Source organism: Centruroides vittatus, unplaced genomic scaffold, assembly GCF_030686945.1.
Source record: "Centruroides vittatus isolate TY-2023 unplaced genomic scaffold, ASM3068694v2 scaffold_2520, whole genome shotgun sequence".
Taxonomy (NCBI): Eukaryota; Metazoa; Arthropoda; class Arachnida; order Scorpiones; family Buthidae; genus Centruroides; species Centruroides vittatus.
In genome coordinates this window covers 146,494-166,353 of record NW_027122689.1, presented here as the reverse complement: position 1 = coordinate 166,353, position 19,860 = coordinate 146,494, and the positions used below count along the sequence as shown (strand labels likewise).

The 19,860-nt window shown below is 33.2% G+C and overlaps 1 protein-coding gene across 1 annotated transcript in view; it reads left to right on the top strand.

The window, feature by feature from the left end:
* Positions 1 to 19,860, top strand: part of garz (Sec7 domain-containing protein garz) — a 170,712-nt gene that overhangs the window by 131,980 nt on the left and 18,872 nt on the right. The window contains exons 28-32 of the mRNA XM_067285351.1: positions 6,207 to 6,378; positions 13,492 to 13,622; positions 14,077 to 14,178; positions 15,083 to 15,196; positions 17,654 to 18,011. Coding sequence (XP_067141452.1) covers positions 6,207 to 6,378; positions 13,492 to 13,622; positions 14,077 to 14,178; positions 15,083 to 15,196; positions 17,654 to 18,011 — 877 coding nt within the window. The remainder of the gene's footprint in view (positions 1 to 6,206; positions 6,379 to 13,491; positions 13,623 to 14,076; positions 14,179 to 15,082; positions 15,197 to 17,653; positions 18,012 to 19,860) is intronic.

Sequence of the window (19,860 nt, the reverse complement as noted above, 5' to 3'; positions counted from 1 at the left end):
AATATGAACATAATAATATCCTTAAATGATCATGCATTAGAGTGCGGATGCGATATCCCCGGGGTGAAATGTTGTCCCAGCAAACCAGGGACACGTTGTGTAATGCATTATGAGGATTTTGTTTACCCAGAATCCAAGCCAATTTCCTCTGATACTGTTTAGTAAGGTTTCGTTTGAGCATTTCTTGGAATATGGTTGCTCTCCTGTTGACTTCATAAAGTAATGCAGGAGGTCTGTTATGCAGTTGATTCTCCACTTTAATTAAGCCATTGAATAAGCCAATTCCAAAATATAACCATTACAATAAAATGAGCTTAACGAATAAAAAATTAACAATAGCTTGGTGAATGACATTTAAAATTAACAGTAACTCAATAAATATAATAAATGTAAAGATAAATGATGTAATTACATATGTATGATCATGTGTACATCTGTAATTAAGTTGTCTGACTACATCACTGCTTATTCAAAATACACCATGTATTAGATAATATGTGGTTTGTGCAGATACTCTTCAGTCTGTCTATAAATTTCAGTAATCTTGTGTTTTGTAAGTGCAGGTTCAATGATGATAAGGTGAGTGTGGAGATTCGCACTCACCTTATCATCTTTTTGCCAATAAATTAGCAAAGTAATATAAATATACTTATAAACTTTCTGCTTTTTGGCAAATTTACAGGTGAATGCTAACTTCAAATAACTGTTGAGAAAAGGACATACCTTTTGATTTAAACAATAGAAGTGTCAAGATCAATAAATGTCTCCAGTTAGGATTACATTAAGCATCAAACAAAACATTGATCTTTCCCATGACCTGTCTCAAATTAAACTTGGCAACAATTAAAAGATTATTTGGGATATGAGGATGAAGGTCCAAAACCAATTGGAATGTTTGATTGAAGGGCAAATCTTATAAATATTGAAGACCCAGGAAACTTTTCAGTCAGTGACATCCAAACCTGCAACATACATCCATCAACTCCATCGACTCACTATATACTTTTGGATTACCTTTTTCACAATTATGAACACTTGCTGGTTTTATTTAGTGTGTTAGTATTGCTCTTTTCTCTTTGGACTCTGTTACTTGTGTGAGGTTCCATATAAGGTTCAAAATTAATTTAATTACATATCATATAGGGGAAGATAATTGTTACAAATAAATCAGAACAAAGGTGGTGTAAGTTATGTAAGAGAGAGGAGGAGAGAAGTGTCATTGTCTAAACAATGTGATGCGGAGGTCAGAAAAGGCATCCTGGGTTGACTCTTGCATATATTAGAGGATACATCAATGTCAACTGAGAGATCGCATCTTGGCACTGGTGCTCGTAAAAAAACAGATCAAGGTTAGGATAGATTGGAAAAAGGGAAAGGTTTGATGATTGGGGAGACATCACATACAATCATTAAAATTCTAAGTTGACAGAGAAAGGAAATAACGGACTAAATTATGAAGCACAGGTTTCCCAGTTTTGTCAAAATCTCCCGGTCATAGTCAAAGGATGGTGTCAGATAGACCATCCAAAATGGACCTTTCTTGCAACCCGAATTGGTCTCGGCTTGAAGTCAGGGGCAGAACCAATTGAGAAGCAGAATAGGAGACTGAGGCTATATATCTCAGTCCATAACTTCAACCTTCACATACACCTGCCCCGGGCTACTGATTTTCCTTCTACGATGTTATCGTATCATTGGGAAGTGTTCAATGAGCCTTCAAACAGCATGTTATGAACTTACCTTTGTGGACATGGGTTATCTTGCATTCTGTATGCGGAATCCTATTATATAAGAAATCTCTCACAATAAATAGATTTTATATAAGACACTTGTCATTTTTGCCTCCTTCACACCACCCACATACACGAATCCTAGATCATTCTGATGCAGAATTAACATCCCTTCCAACAGTTGGCCCACTCACATTTGTCATCTGCTGCACCATCCTTTCATCTCTTGAAGTGGACAATCAGTGAAGAAATGGCCAATCAAACAAGCCCAGAACAGCTTGATTGTTGAACTATTGTGCCCTTTAACATGTAAAATTTGTACATCTCTCTCTCTCTCTCTTGCATGAATAAATGGTATTTGAGCAAAAAGACAAAGTTACGTCTTCTTGACCTCATTCACCCACATGTATGATCTTTCTGACTATATCATCCTAATACAATCCTAAGTTATGATTTTATAAACCAAAAAAAATCCAGCAAAAGAAATGTAAAATTTAATGAGAAACTAATGTTTTTGACAGCTTTTAGCAATCATCATCAGATTACAACTGTTCTAAAAATGAACATACCAATTGAAGTACAAAATTTTTAAAAACAAGATGGTATCTGATTGGTTAGTGAAGCGAGTGTGACTATTGATGTTAATCAATTAGAAAAATTGATATACTGGATTTCATAAAAGGCCCTCCATGCTTGTGACAGGATATCATTGTCCTTGTAATTAATTGCCATGTCTTTTATGCATGCTTTGTATATCTACAATTATTCCAAGTGCTTAACATGATGTCTCAAGTGATGTATGAAATAAGCACATCACGAACCTTAAAATGCAGTGATATTTTTAATTTTCAAACATTTTTGGTAATTTTTTTATCAACCACCTTCAAGATAAAATGACAATTGAATGACAGTTTTCATTTTGAAATGAATGGAACATAAACATATTTCTGACAAATATTGGAATATAACCTAACCAGCCATTGAACAAAGACAATCTAATACCAATAGACTATGACAGAACACTTGTTCATATATAATCCATAATGCAGAAATAGATTATTTTCAGAATGCCACAATTCTCTGATTTATCAGTTGTCTATTACAGCCATGTGCAATCACAATATTCTTAATGCACTCTAGTTCTTCCATCCATCCTGCTTGTCCTACTTGAACAGTGTGTATGTGTTCTTTGAACCACTCTTGTAAATTCTATCACTTTATAATGATTTTGGTCATTGGAGTTTACTGGAATACATAATGATAAATGTGTATCCTTGCAATATAACCATATTAACACTTGGTTTTGTCTGAACTGTAACTGATATGTATATCAAGAAATAAGAGACATATCTGTTGTTATTATATATACAGGAGTGTGCAAAAGTAGGTATACAGTTGAGAATCTGAGAAATATAAATGTTTGGTGTGCATTATTATTAATATTTTTATTATCTTTTATTAGTTCATATTCCTTATTTATGATTTAGTTTGTACATAAAAATAAATGTTTTTTCTTTTTATTTTCTCCCTGTATGCTTTTTCCATAATAACAACTGTATACCTACACTACTAGCCATTAAAATTGCTACACCAGGAAGGAATGCAAATAACAGAATGATATTTATTACACACATACATTATGTGGGAAGAACAAGTAATTAAATCTTCAGGAAATTTGGAGGTATAAATCTTTAGAAATCAATACCCAGAGCAGTCACCTCTGGTAGCAATAACAGCACTTATCTACCTGGGCATGGAGTCAAACAGAGATTGGATGACATGTACAGATACAGCAGTCCATGCAGCTTCAACACTATGCCATGGGTCATCGACCATAGTGACTGGCAAGTGGTGGCGTACCAGTTGATCAGCAACCATTGACCAGATATTTTCAATTGGTGAGAGATCAGGAGAATGTGCTGGCCAGGGAAATAGTTGAACACGTTCTGTATCAAGGAAGGTCAAGAAAATACAGGCAACATGTAGTTGTGCATTGTCCTGCTGAAACGTAGTGTTATGGAGACCTCGAAAATAGGGCTGAGCCACGGGCTTTAACACATCAGAAATGTAACAGCTGCTATTCAAAGTGCTGGAAATGCAAACAAGAGGTGATCTAGACATGTATCCAATGGCACCCGATACCATCACTCTAGGTGATAGGCCAGTATGACATGTTCGATACATGTCATACTGGCCTATCACCTATATGCATGCTGGCAATGTGTGTTCTCCACAATGCCGCCAAACATGGCTGTGGTTATCATGGTGCTCTAAACAGAACTGGGGTTTGTCTGAAAAGAGGACGTGACGCCATTCTCGCATCCAGGTTCATCGTTGATCACACCATTGGAGGCGCTCCTGCTCGTGATGCAGTGTCAAGGGTAGCCGAAGCCATGGTCTCCAATCTGACAGTCCAGCCTGCTGCAAACGTCGTCGTCAAACAGTTCGACGACTGCAGCATTTGCAGCAGCATGGACTGTCACTGGGGTCATTTGCAAGACAACAAGTGCTGTCTTGCAAATGACCACATTTCTTGACTAAGGGTTAGTGATGTGGCTGTACGATCTGTTAAGACCATGTGGATAAGATGTCTGTCTTCTTGGATGTTAGTGATGGGGGGCTGCTGAGATCCTGCATGGCAGGATGACTCCTGAACCCATTGATTCCATATTCTGCTGACAGTCATGGGATCACGATCAATGTGAGAAGCAATACTGCGGTACAATAACTGCAATCTTGGTATGTTACAATTCGACTTCGATCAAAGTCAGACATGTGCTGGTAGGCATTTTTCCTTCTTATACAAGGCATAACAACAACATTCTTACCAGAAAACAACATTCAGATGCAATTTCTGTATGAGAAACCTGCTGTAAAATCTCTTCTTTTATACACATTGTACCTATCACTTATCACTTATCATTTATCACTACTGCTGCCTGCCTTGCATGAATGCATTGAAAAGATAATCATTTGCATATCACAGCATGTTCTATCTGTCATGCAAATTTCACATGCGTGGTGTGCCACCTTCCTGGTGTAGTAATTTTAATAGGCAGTAGTGTACTTTTGAATCCCCTGTATATATATATATATATATATATATATATAATTGTTTTTTTTGGATTTTCTGGTGTTTATGAACATATAACATCTTATCCAGTTATTAAAGGACACTGCTTTGAAACATTATCTACTGCTTGGCAGTGTTGTATGATAACCCCCTGAAAATGATGCAATAGGAGATTACAATGTAATATAAAACTCTTTATTTAAGATAACTAACTCTGTCACTTGCTCTCGTAAAGATTGGGGATAGTCTGATCATGTGCTATATTCTCTGGCATAAAAAACATTGATATATAGAAGAATTTTTGAAGCATTTCAGAATAGAACCACCTTTTAAAATTTAAAAAAAAATCAAAAGTGTCAACAAAATTCAATCTAATGAACAACCTGAAGAAGACTTATTAAAGGAGCTGAGAACATTTAATGCTTTCTCTGTGCTGCTGGAAAAGTAAACAAAGTTTGTTTTTTTGTGTATAGCTGTAATTGTTCTAGTTTGGATGATTATATATTCAAAATTGTAATTATTCTTCAGGAAAACACAGTTAACAAAGAGTTTTCAATTTCTTGTTGTAATTTTAATAAATATAAGAAATTAATCATTTCTTAACTTACCTAATGTTTCAATGATTTAACAAAATTTTTTACCTTTTTTTTCAGTTTAATCAGTTTATTTATGCAATTGGTTTATAATGATTTACAAAATTAACTTATTATGTTTTTTTTAATTTTATTTATTAATTTAATCATAAAATTTTTGATTTACTATATTTGCTATAAATTACTTTGGAAACAATAATTTGTAGAATTTTTAAATTTGTAATTATAATTTATAATTTGTGTATTTATTTGAATTTGCAGTATGTTTAAATGTATTAAGAAATTGAAAAAAATTCATTTATTATGTTTAGCATAATTTGATTATATTTGATTTTATTTTTAAAATTACGTATATTTTTAGCCTGTTACATATTTAATGCTCAGAAAAATAATTATGCAAAAATAATTGATTCATTAACAACATTTTCTCTGACTGCGTTGCACATCTTTGGAAAAAAATTAGTATTGACTATTTTAAATTTAAATATTTAATTAAGGTATTTGATTACAATGTTCTGTTGTTTTGTTATCAATCTGAAAATACTAGACTGCAATAAAAAGTGAAAGTACTCATTGAATTTATTCATATTCTTTTTTGATTTTATATATCATCAACACTGTCTTATTAGGAAGAAGTAGCAAATTTTAAACAAGTTAAGCACAGTTTTAATTTTGAAGCATCTATGATAAGGGAAAATGAGTCAAGACATTTTTTTAAAATATAATAATACAAAATATTTGAATTTACTTTGATTCAAAGCTTTGTAAACAATTTCATCATATATTATTACTTTCATATATTCATTTCAGTTGTTAGATTTGATGCATACCTTGCATACTCGAGCGGCTTCCATTTTCAATTCCTGGTTAGAAGAAAAGTCAAAAGACAATCGGGATGCAGAAGTTGGAAATCAAAAAAATGATGCAGTTATTCAAATCGATGGAGGATTATGGACAACTTGTTGGTGTCCTCTTCTTCAAGGTTAGTATACTTTAAGTGATGTAATCATTTAAAGCAATAAAATTTCAATAAAAAATTTTTTTTCTCAAAGGAACATCTCTATTTTTTCATTTTTTATGCTAGTTGTTTTTTCCTATAGAAATTTCAGAAGGTAGATTTGAATCAGATACATTTATTAATTCTTATATTAAAAAATAATAAAAAATATAAATATAAAACCGAGTGGCAGTTGGCACGACATTCACATTCATGAGCTAGCCTCTTTTAGGTTACTAGAGAAGCTTTGAAGTAGTAACAAATACTCACGATAATTGACTATAGCTGTGATGTGATATTGGCATCACTGCATCTCTCCAGCAGGAGCACATGGTGCACTAGATTTTTCCAAATCTTAGACATTTAATTACAGATCATATTTGATCAAAAATAAACCATTTTCTGAACAAATAAAATAGACACCAAATTTTATTAATTTGTTATTCTAAATTGTGTATATATATTACTGTAATTTATTCTTTGGATTAAAATAGCTTAATATTCCAAAGAATTTTGTATTTTAAATGTGTTCTTAACTGTTCTATACAAAAAGAATAGTTATCAATATTTCATGATTTTTAAAAAACTGAAGGTGACCTGTAGAACAGGTTGAAAACATTCGTTACAGTTAATAAATAATTCTGTGAGATAAGGTGGTGTTGTGTAGGTTAAGAAGCATCTAGCTGGGTATTAATTAAGTAATAAAAATTTGATAATCAACATTTAAATTTTAAAATTAATGAAGAAATAAAGTAACTAATATAAAATGTCAAAGTTCAAGTTTTAAAAATACATTTCCATGCCATGGATAGACTGTCCACATTCCTAAAATTAATATACTTTTGTTTTTTGTGAGGTTTAAACATTTCTATCATTTCCAAGTGATGAGGATGGTTAGGATTTTTATTGGGTTGGATTATTGCTGTGTCTTCCCATGTGATTCTTATGACCTACTCCCTGACATAGTTGGCTAAGATCATGCTGTTTGTGTTCCTGTTAATTGTATATTGAGTCTCCTTGAGTCTTTCTTTCAAGCTCCTTGCTGTAGCTCTCACGTATGCAAGTTTACACTGAAAACATTGTACTTCTAGAGTAATAGAGTATACTCCTGGTGAGGTGGAATGGTTTTCTTTAGGTTTACCATTTCTGAGAGTATTAAAAATTGTATGATTCCATTTATATGCTATTCTCACATCCTTGTGGATTTTTAAGTGTGGGAAAGTAATTTGCCACGCATCGCCTTATGGTATTCTCTTGTGAAGATGCATTTGTTGTCCAATTATTTGCTGAGATTAAATTATGTATTATTGTTGATGGATAATTATGCTGTGTGGCAAGTTTATCAATGTATTCTAATTCCTTTACTGTGTTCATAACACTTGTACAGTGCATGTACTCTCTTTTAATTAAATCTGCTGATTAAATGAGAGTACATGACAATTAAACCATAAAATAGAGATTAAAATTACTCTAAAGTACAGTCCTAAATTTGTAAAAATTACTATAGGTAGATAAGAAACAAAATAAAATAAGAAATATAGAATGTCTTACAGAAGAGGGACATAAACAGATATAATACCTAGCTTAAGATTTGGAATATTAACGGTCAATATGGCATTGATATATTCAAAGATTTTATTAACATGTAGGCTATGGTCATCAGACACTATAGTTTTTGTCCGTTTGAAGAGGTTGGATGACAATGGATACCGTCTGACCTCGTGAGTCACCAGAGGAAAAAAGGTGGGATTTCTTCAATGTTGCTGACGTCACCATTACGCGAGATCCTCTCGTGGCATCTGTAGATGTTTGCACCCTCAGTAAAAAATAATAAAAAATATAAATATAAAACCGAGTGGCAGTTGGCAGTTGAATGGATACCGTCTGACCTCGTGAGTCACCAGAGTGCTAACAATACCTCATGTTAAAATGTACCCGTCGTCCAGCGCAGGTTGTGACTGGTGGTTTGGTTGCCTCGGCGCTTGTTGTTCTTGGGGTTTCCTTTTGTGTCGGTTGGGACGCATGTTGTAGGGTTGGTGACGAAAGCTGGCTTCAGCCAGTTGATGGTGACAGTTGTTTCTTTGCTATTAATTTTTACCCTGAATGTCTTTCTGGAGCGTTGAAGTACTCTGAATGATCCATCATATGGAGACTGCAGAGGTCTATGTGTGGCGTCGTGGCATACAAAGATGTGTGAGCAGGTCTGCAGATCTTGAAATACAAACATTTGGTACATGCCATGATTTTGTGGTGAAACAGGACATAATCGTTGCATTCTGCGCTGGAGATCAGAGACAAAACAAGATGTTTCTATCATATTGTCGTTGGCAGTTATAAAAAATTCTCCAGGTAAGCACAGTGTTTGTCCATAAACTAGTTTGGCTGTGGTGGCATCAATGTTGTCGTTGTAGGCAGTCTGGATTCCCAAGAGTACGATGGGCAGGTCGTTCGTTCAGCGATTGAAAGTGACATTTGATTGCTGCCTTGAGTTGTGGGTGGAATCGCTCGATTATTCCATTGACGGCTGGATGAAAGGTGGTGGTGTGGATCCTCAACATCCCTGTCAGCACTGTAAGTGCTTTAAACAGGTTGGACTTGAATTGTTGCCCCTGATCGGTTGTCAATTGTCATGGAACGCCAAAACGAGCGATCCAACCTTTGAAAAATTTTTTTGCTGCCGCGGCAGCTGTAATCTCCGACATGGGGAATTCTTCTGGCCAACGGGAAAAACAGTTGATTGCCGTGAGGCAGTATGTAAAACTGTTGGATGGCAGAAGTGGTCCAACAATGTCGATGTGGACATGGCCAAATTGCTGATTTGGCGGAGTGAATGATCCAGTCAGTGATATGGTGTGCCAAGTGAGTTTGTTTTTCTGGCAAGTGATACAGTTTCATACAAACTTCTTGCAGTCGTGCTTGATGTCGGGTCACACAAAGGACTTCTTAACAAGACGACACATGGCTCTCACCCTTGGGTATGACAAACCGCATAGTGAGGCAATTGCCTGATGTCAGAAGTTTTTGGTGACAAAAGGATAGGCATCGAGTGTGGATGTATCACAGTAAAGCTGTGCTGTAGTATTTGGGTTAGTAATCTGTTTTAGCTGTAGTAAGCCTGTGTTCGAACAAAGGAGTTGCCTAAGTTCATCATTGGATTCCTGGGTGGAGGCGAGTGCTGGGAAGTCAATCACTTGCGTGATAGACTCTGGCATCTGCAGGGATGTTGCTGGCTCCCTCAACATGACGGATGTTCATGGTGAACTGTGCTATAAATAATCCAAGTGGCGAAACTGTCGTGGTGATGCTCTTTCAGGTTTTTGCTTTAGGGTGAAAGTTAGTGGTTTATGGTTGATGAATAGGGTAAATTACCTTTCTTCCAGCATGTATTTGAACTTCCTGATAGCAGTATAAGCGGTGTACAACTCATGGTCATATGTGGACCACTTTTTTTTTATGATTCTGAGAGTTTCTGACTGAAGAATACTAATGGCTGCCAGTGTCTGTCGATCATCTGTAGGCTGTATTTATATTTTTGCACCCTCAAACATTTAAGGATGGGCAAAATATTAATAAAATACCATCTTTCTATGGTTACTCCTAGAAATGGACATGGTTATAAAGTGTTGTGAACAGATTACATTAGTGATGTCAGGAGCAAGGCAGTTTATCCAGATTTCATAAGCAAGAACAAACTGTGCTTTTAATTTAGTAGAGTAGGTAAAATTAAACAGTTTATTCTTAATAGGTTGAATGTTTTATAAAAAAAATTTTTAAATTGGATTGTTTGCCATAACAGATAGTTATGAGCAGAAGAAAGCAAAAAAATACAAATATTGTGCATAGAGAATTATGGACTGTATACTAAGAATAAAAAGAAAAACTTTGTGAGCCTGATAAAAAAATAAATAAATAATATATGATAAAAAGTAGAATGTGTTAAACAAATTGCTAAAAGAATGGTCTAGTAATCTCAAGCACTTTCTCAGTGAAATCAACATTAACAGCATTTAAATTATTTTATTTACAGAGTATTTACTTTGCATCTAGTAGGGGAATCATTTTAGTCATATCGAAACCCTAGACTAATTTCAATTGTAGGTGGTTCTTCAAATATAAAATATACTAGATATTATTGGCATTAAAAATTTTTCAATATTATTTTAGAATTTATTATCATCATCATCATTATTTTTATTTTTACTGTGTGTCATTCTTGGTTATGTTCGGTATCAAATTTCACAGATGGGCTCAACTGCAAAGTCTATGAGACAAGTATGAAGTGAAAGTTTTGATAATATGACAATTTGCAGAATGGTAGCTTTATGTAAAGATCTATATAAATTGAGTGAATGTCTATTGTTTTTAGGCTTTTATGTAACATGTGGAATAACTATTGTGGTAAAGAGAACTATAGATATGATATGGACTTTACTCATTTTTTATGAGCATTTTATTTCTTGAGGGAATCAGTACATTTACATTTACTTATTTTTTTCTGTATGGCTATTTTGTAGATTATGTATATTTGGTATAGCAATGTCAATGATATAGGTAGGTTTGTGTACTTTGTCAATGAGGATAATATCTGGTCTATTGTGATGGATCATTTTATCTGATATAATTGCTCTGTCAAAATATAGTTTGTGTTATATTCTCAAGAATAGTTAGTGGAATATACTTATAATATGGTGTTTTTGTGGTGAAAAATATACAAATAAAGCCCGATTATTTACGGCAGTTAATGATGTAATGGGTGAAAAATATTTTTTTGCTATATACTGGTGAATTATTTTAGCTACCTGGTTATCTGTATAAATAGTTTATTTGTGCTAGGCTTTTACAACTGTTTTTGATATATTGTATAGTTTCTTGTACAGTATGACATCCTGCATGTGTGTCATTCATGATTAGTTCGTTGGCAACATGGCATTTTAAATTTGAATTTGATAAAAGGCTATGATGCATGTTCTGTTCATAGAACATAGAAAACCTGAAGCAGAGCTCAAAAGGAGTTAAAAAACATTTGTACACCCATGAAATTTGACACTGGATATCGGTGAGACTTAATGAGGTATATCACACAGTAAATCCAGTGTGAAGGTTTATTCTGTTTTAGTGATAGATCACAGGGTTAATAAGACTGGAATACGTAGGACCACTACCTCAGGACAATCTTAATAGAACATGAGGCTCTGATAAGAAATAGACAGCCAGCAATATCATTGGCAGTTCTAGTGTAGCTATGTATATGATGCATATGATTTTGTTTTGTTTGTCAACAAATAGTCTGGTTTGCTGTGACGGATTGTTTTGTATGTGATATGTTTTGCATGCGTATTCTATTACCATTCAAGATAGGTATTTGTAATATGGTTTCTGGATATTTAGAAGTTTGTGTTTGGGTGCAAGCTTTTGATATATTGTATTTGTTATTTAGTTATGTTGATGTAAGTAGTCAAATAATGTACCTTGAGAACCTATATCTGGTGTGTGATGAAAAAAAGAAAAAACAAAACACCTGAAGAACAACTCAGAGCAGTTCGAAAATGTTTGTAGTGAACTTTTTCTTTTTTTCATCACACACCAGATATAGGTTCTCTGGATACGTTATTTAATACACCCCGGTGTTATGTGTTGTTGTTTAGTAAGTAGTCAGTTTTGTTAAAAGCTTTCAACCCAATGTGATGTGTTTTATAGTTGTATAATTTTTTGCATATTATTATTGCATATTTAATTAATATTAATAAAACAGAAATGAAACAAAATGATTACAAAATTTTGCAACTGGCAGCCATTTTATAGTTACAGTTTTCTCTCAAATATTTTGTTTTTTCTACTTCACTTATTTATAATTATATTTGTAATTAATGCTTACATAAATAAAAAGAAAGAAAGGGAAAAATGGAATGCTTTAAACACTGTCATTTAAACTGCATATTAAGTGTTCAGCGACATGGAGCTTTCAGTAGTGCAGATTATCTGTACATGTTTCCTCTGTTTTAATAATAATTTGTGAGATGTATGGCAGTGTGGATTATACACTATTAAGGGGTTATCTGTACAAAATTATGTTACAGTTGTAATTGGCTAATTGAATTAACTGCAGATGTTTGTACAAAATCGTAAATTAACCTAAATCAAACTTATTTGGGTAAATTTAATTGAGACTGACAGAAAAACACCTTATGTACTGTACTTACATATAAACAAACAACAACTAACCCGTTATACATAAATTAGGACACCAATGCCGAATTATCAGGCTAGAAAACGGCTATAGCAATATTAATAATTTTAAGATAATTTGATACTAGAGTTAGGCATTAGGCGCCATCTCTTGCTAAATTTAATAATTAGAATTTTAATTAGTGTAAAGCTTATATATACTGGAAGGGGAGATCAGACCAGAGGTCCGGTAGTGTAATTGGCGATGCATCTGCACGGTGAGCAGAAGTTGCAGGTTCGAGTCCCACTTCGGGCCGATTCTTTTCTTCCGGTTAGGCCTAAATTTATTTAAATTATTTAATTAAAATCATAATTATTAAATTTAGCAAGAGATTGTGCCTAACACCTAACTCTACTATCAAATTATCTTAAAATTATTAATATTGCTATAGCTGTTTTCTAGCTTGATAATTCGGCATTGGTGTCTTACTTTATGTACAGTACTTACTCCAGTAACACTTAATAGAAGTTATGAATGTTTTCAGTTACACTGACAGACATTCCTTGGCTAAAAATAGTCCATTTCACAGAGAGAACATTCAAAAGTGGAGGAACATTCTGTTTTTTAATGTTTTTGTAACTAAGGTGTTTTGTTTCATGTTAGTGTCTATTACCAACTGTTCCAGCTTATTTGTAAATTAGTTCATTTAATTTTTTGTACAAACAAGCATTTATAGATTTAGCTTTCTAAGTTAATGTATAAGAAGAGAATTTAAAAAAAAAAAAATTGAAAATGTTTTTGTTTTCTTAAGGTTTATGTTCCAATACACAAAAGTAAATTAGAAAATATTTTAATAGTAATTTATATATAATATGTTACAATAAAAGTATATTATTATATTTCAATATTAAAACTGAAAATCTTGATACTAGGTATTGCTCGACTCTGTTGTGACACACGGAGATCCATAAGAACTTCAGCATTAACTTACTTACAGAGAGCACTGCTGGTTCACGATTTACAAGTTTTATCTGCTGTAGAATGGGAAGCTTGTTTCAATAAGGTAATTCTTTAAGTGTCTGTTTCAATGATTTAAAAATAATTTGGCATTATGTAACTAAAGTTAGATATATCTAAATTTTAACAATAAAGTAAACTATTGGGTGATGCAAAAGTTTAATAGATATCACCAACAAAATTTTAAATGTTGCTGGGAAAGTTGAGCAACTTGTTGCTGGTTTAATTTGGTGTTTAGTTGTTATTATCACTAAATTACACCAGTATTGTAATAGAGACTGTCTTTTGTTATTTTAATCATTTGATAATATAATGATTAAAATTATACATGTATATATAATGTACATATGATTAGTATCAAACTTTAGGCATATTTTGAATAATTAGGTTTATATAAACTAATTTAAAATTTTAAAATTTGCTCTGTTTAAATATTTGACTTTCATGTTCAGAGGAAAGTCCTATTCTTAAAATAATTGTTTGACTTACTTTTTATTTAGGTATTATTTCCACTCCTTGCTAAATTATTAGAAAATATAAATCCCCAAGATCCAATGGGAATGGAAGAAACAAGAATGAGAGGTGCAACATTGCTTTGCAAGGTAATTAAATTTGTAATTAAATTACTGGATAATTATAATAATAATAATTTAATTATAAAGTATACACATTCAAAGTCATCTGTATATACATCTAATAGCCAAAATTAAACTTATTAGAAATACTCTTTGGAACATATTGTAGGGATCTCTGCAGAGACAGAAACTTTGTCAAAAATAATTGCCAAGTAGAATTTGGTACAGCAAGTGGTGAAGAGTAAATCTGGCAGGAACAACTTTTGGAAGTGATTAACAGATATAATTTACACTCAAGAACCTTAAAAGTCCAGTAATAACACTTTAATAGAAAACTAATGTTTTCAACTATACTTCAGTCTTCCTCAGGTTTGTAAACCTGAGGAAGACTGGAGTACTACGTGGTATGGGATTCTAGGCATAGGTGGATAGTTCAGAACTTTGTCTAGGATTTTCAAATTAGAATAGAGATATATATATTCTAATTTACCATAGAGAAGAACCCACAGTTTCTTTGCAATGTAACAGTGAAAATGATGCAGAAAGTTCTGAAAATCAAGTTTAAAAATTGTAACCTATTACTCTATACAGAAATGAGGAGAGACTATAAAAAATGAGGATAGCTGTGATGTCAATAGATCAATATGCCAGACATGACAAAACCATACAAACCAGCTGTCACTTGTAACAAAATGTAAACATACTGCTTTATTAGAAAGTTTTTAGATACTTGTTGATATTTAACTTTAAAAAAACACATAAAAAAACAAATCAAGTATAAGGTGATATATGTATGACTGATGAATAGCAGAAAGTTATGAACATAAATTTTTGTTTGTACTATTTTGTGTAATATTATATGCAAGTTGAAATGTAATAGAATTAATTTTTATTAAATTATTTTTTATTTTATGAAAATTTTATTAAATAGGTGTTTCTTCAACATTTAAATCCTTTATTAAGTTTGCCTACTTTTACTGCATTATGGCTGACCATTCTTGATTTCATGGATAAATATATGCATGTTGATGGTTGTGATCTTTTGGTAAGTAAAACGTTTTGTTTTTATAAATGAATAAAGTAAATTTAAATAAAAAATTAAGTATAGGTCTAATAATTTATTTGTAAATTATTAAATTTATCATCATAATCATCATCATCATAATAGTACCTATTAATTTCATAGTATCATTGTGATATAATCAAACTGTGCTAATGGTGCACTTGTATAGTGCATTGTATATTTTTATTAGGATGGAATATATGATTGATTGGATCACATACCAACTAGCAAGTTCGGTACTGAAACTTCTTAATTAAGGCAGATTATATCTCTGGTTATGCATATGATCTCCTGCAGATGACATTAAAAACAGAAGCAGACAGATCCTAGCAGTTTTTTGTTTAAGAATTCAATATAATTCCTACTACTATGAAAAAAATATATTTCGAATAGTTTATTTAAACTGCATGTGTGCAAGAGGACAGTGTCATAATATTTTTTTTCTTTCTGTTGGTCATTTGGTATGACTTTCGACATATATCGGCAATCCGTACATTATCATCTGTTTTCATTTGCAAATAAATGTTGTTTTGTGTGTAAAGAATTTTTGTACCAACAATTTTCAGGTAATGTGGAGTCCAGGCTTAATTGAGCAAAGAATGTGCACTAAATTTGTTTTCAGAATTGAATTACTGCTACAAAAATGGAAATGTTGCAAAAACCTTTGGTGGTGATATTCTATCAAAAAGAAGAGTTTTTGAATGGTATGAGATGTTTGAGGAAGCAGAGAACACATCAAAGGCAAACAATGCTCTAATACACCAACCACTTCAACTGATGAACAATACGTTTGCTCGAGTCAGAGATTTGGTACTTAAGGATCAGTGTTAATGCTTAGGGACATTATTGAACGTGTTTCATTATCATTTTGATATTGTTAAGCAATTTTAAAAGATCATTTGGGCTTATGGCATGTTGCTTCTTGAATCATCCCAAAAGTGTTGAATTTTTTCCAAAAACATTGTGTTCAAATAGCTGATGAATGGCTGATTCATGTTCTTAAAAGCATAGATCCATGTTTCATACGCAGAACTATGCTTTTGACACCAAAACAGCTAAACAATCAAGTGAATGGTGCTTGAAAGGTGAAGCAAGACAAAAAGACAATGTTAAAGTCAGTCAAAAATCAAAGTCATGTTGACTGATTTTTCAATTGTGCATTACGAATTTGTGAGCTTGCCGACTTGAGGGTGGAATCGTTAAATTCCTCATCAGGATGGTTAAGGGTATTTGCATATGTGAGTTGTGGTGTCAGAGGCACAGATACAAGGCACCTTTACATACATACATACAAGGAAGACATTTGCCATACACGAAGTCTTTAGCCGGCAGAAAAGAGGATAAGGAAAAGGGCAGTGGAAGGAGGAGGGAGGAGATAGACAATAGAGAAAGGTAGGATCCCTCTGAACAACATACATAGTGCTACAGTACCGTCTATGTTTGATGTTGGCATACAGTTTTTATGCTGCAAAGCCTTAGTCCCCCAAAGGGTTTAAAAGGAAACATGAGTGTAGCAAACACCAATAATTGAGTGCCTCCATGAATAGCTAAGTGTAGAAGTTAGTGCCAAATGGCTGTTAGTAGGAAGACTTATATCTACTTAATACTAATAAAACTGAACGCAATCACGAATCTTAATACTACTTAACAGCTAGACAGACAGCACAAAAAGCAAACAAACACAATGACAAACTAGACAACGAACGAACTCACCCCAATATTTTTTTTATATTTTATTTTATTATTTTATTTTTAAACATTAACTTACTCACTAACTAAACTAACCTACCATAACCTAGGACAAACCTAACCAGAGGACTAAAGCTAACAAACCCTAATCTAATTTAACCTAACCTATCATATCCTAATTGGAAACCAAGCTAAGAGTCCCTAATCTAACTAACAATTAAGATTAATCAAATTTAGACCGAAAAAGAAGACAGAAAAAAGAATTAAAATACAAAGTTAAGAGGCAGCTAAATGCTGACATTTGAAAAAAAAAGGAAAAGCTGATTGCCATCCATGCCCCTGGAGTGAGTGTTCTCAAGAGCCCCCACTAAGGGATATAAATGTGAGTAGATGATGGAACATTGTACAGTAAGACCCCACTTAACGCTGCATCGCTTAACGCTGATTCAATATAACGCGGTCTGCTTGATGCCTAAAAAAGGCTCAAAATTTACGCTGATTCAAATTAACGTGGTATTTCATTGATTCGTATATAATACAGTCATTCCCAAATTGTGTTTATGGTTTCTCATCTTAATATATACAGTAATTATTTTAACACCACAAGACTAATAAGCACTTTAAATAAATTGAAACAGCTAACACTTCATTTTTAGAATTATTGTAAATTTTAAAATTATAAAAATGTAAATTAAATTTAGTATTAAAAATTATGTTCAAATTTAACAATGAAAATGTTCACTTTTACAGAATGAAGCCATTCCTGAATCATTGAAGAATATGCTTTTGGTTATGGATACTGCTGGTATATTTTATCATACAAATGATAGCAATGGCTTAAATGAAGGTCATCTTTGGCATATAACATGGGATAGAATTAATACATTTCTTCCAAACCTCAAGAAAGAAGTATTTAAACCAAATTCTTCAATTTCATCATTTCAATTTCAATCTCTAGATGAAGGAAAATCTTCAGATAAAGTTGATGTACTTAATAATGTTGAAACAAAACAAGATTCTGTTGATTTACCGCTGACTAAAAAGCATCAGTCTTTACATTCACTAAAGTCAAGTAGTGAAAAAGTTGATTTAGAGGAAAATTTGAATGGTATGTTCATTTTTTTAATTTTATATATTTTTAAAATAATTTACAAATATAAACATTAATTAACCCAATTTTTGATTATAGCTTGATATAATCTGGCAGATCATTTGGCCTTAATAATAATATAGTTATGAAAAATGTAATTATATGAGAATCACTCAGAAAGTTTTGCTCCACACTTTTTATTTTGGCCGAAAATGATAAGAAAAAGCTGCAGTTTGGTCTATGTTAAACTTTTCTGCTTCAGACCATAATGCTTCATTAGATTTTACCAAAGGGTTTGGGTGTTAATCACTTTCAAAATGGAATATGATAGTGAAATATGTCACAGAAAGTTTTCATTAAATTCCTAATGGTTATGGAAAAACAGTGGGAAATATTTATAAACATGTAAAAAATGTTTGCCATTCTGTTAATAGAAATACGGTTGGATGCTGGGAAAATCTGAGATCAGTAGAAAGGGGTGATGCCAACCTGAGTGATGAACCACACAGTTGCTACTTAAGTTTGGCTTTAACACCCTAAAATGTGTAACATACTGATTTAACCTTTCAGAAAGATCAATATGCCACTTACAAAGAGTTATCATAATAGCTTGAAATCAGTGAAGATAGTGTGAACACAATAATATAGCATTTCAGATATTCAAAAGTTACTCATGGCTTGTTTCACAACAGCTGACACCAGAGTGTAGGATACAGAAGACTCACAGATTATGCAGGATGGGGCATAATCGAGTCCCACATTACAAGGTAAATTTTAAAAAAATGGTACAAGAATATGGAAAAAAGTTTTTATTTATTCAAAGTACATGTAGTAAGGTTTTTTGGTTAGGTTTTAAAAATTATATCATCCAAATGTTGTCCTTCACAGGCGATGCACATTTGGAGCCATTCTTTGAAGTTTTCTTCAACTCTCACCAGCATATCTGGAGGAATTTTGGCAATTTCCTCATGAATCTCCTTGAGTTCTTGTAGGGTTCGATGGCAATATTTAAAAACCTCTGCCTTGAGATACCTCATAAGAAAAAGTCACAGGGGCTCAAATCAGGGGAGTGAGGGGGTTATTCAATGGCTTCCTGTAGAGAGATTACTCGACTGGGGAACATCTCTGTCAAAATGGTGCAAGAATGATGGGTCATTGGGCTGTGGCTCCATGCTGTTGAAACCAAAACCCACTTGCGTTGTATTCTTCTATTTTGGGGCGCAAAAAATTCTCCAACATGTCGCAGTATTGGTTGGAAATCACAGTAACAGTGACGCCATCCTCTTCAAAAAAAAAAAAAAAAGGCCCCCCACAATGCCTACAGAGACAAAGCACACCAAACAGTGACTTTCAGGCTGTGAAGAGGTCATTGGTGGAGTTTTCAGGAGGTTTCCAGCAGCCCAATAATGAAAATTCTGCTTGTTCACTGTGCCAGACAGATGAAAAGTGGTATTGTGTGGAGTAGTGCTTCGTCACTACTCCACACAATACCGCTAGGAGGCACAGCTGTAAGGATTTCATTACAACAATCTCTACATCTTCCACAATCTACTGGACTCAGTTCTTGAGCAATCATAATCTTGTAAGGTCACAAATTTACCTTACCATTCGAGCCAATATCTGGAGAGCAGAGGCATGTTTTCAAGCAGAATGTGCTGGAGACTGCTCTATTGACACTCTGAATGCGGCAATGTTGTCAGGTGTCATCACGGATTTGGGACGCCCAACTGGCTTTTTAGGATTTGCAGAACTTGTTGTTCTTAAATTATGGACCCGTTTCAAAATTGTTTTCTGATCAGGAACATTTTTGTTTGGATTTAAAACAAATTGCGTGCGAAATGCCCTCTGCATCGGAGTCACAGACTCT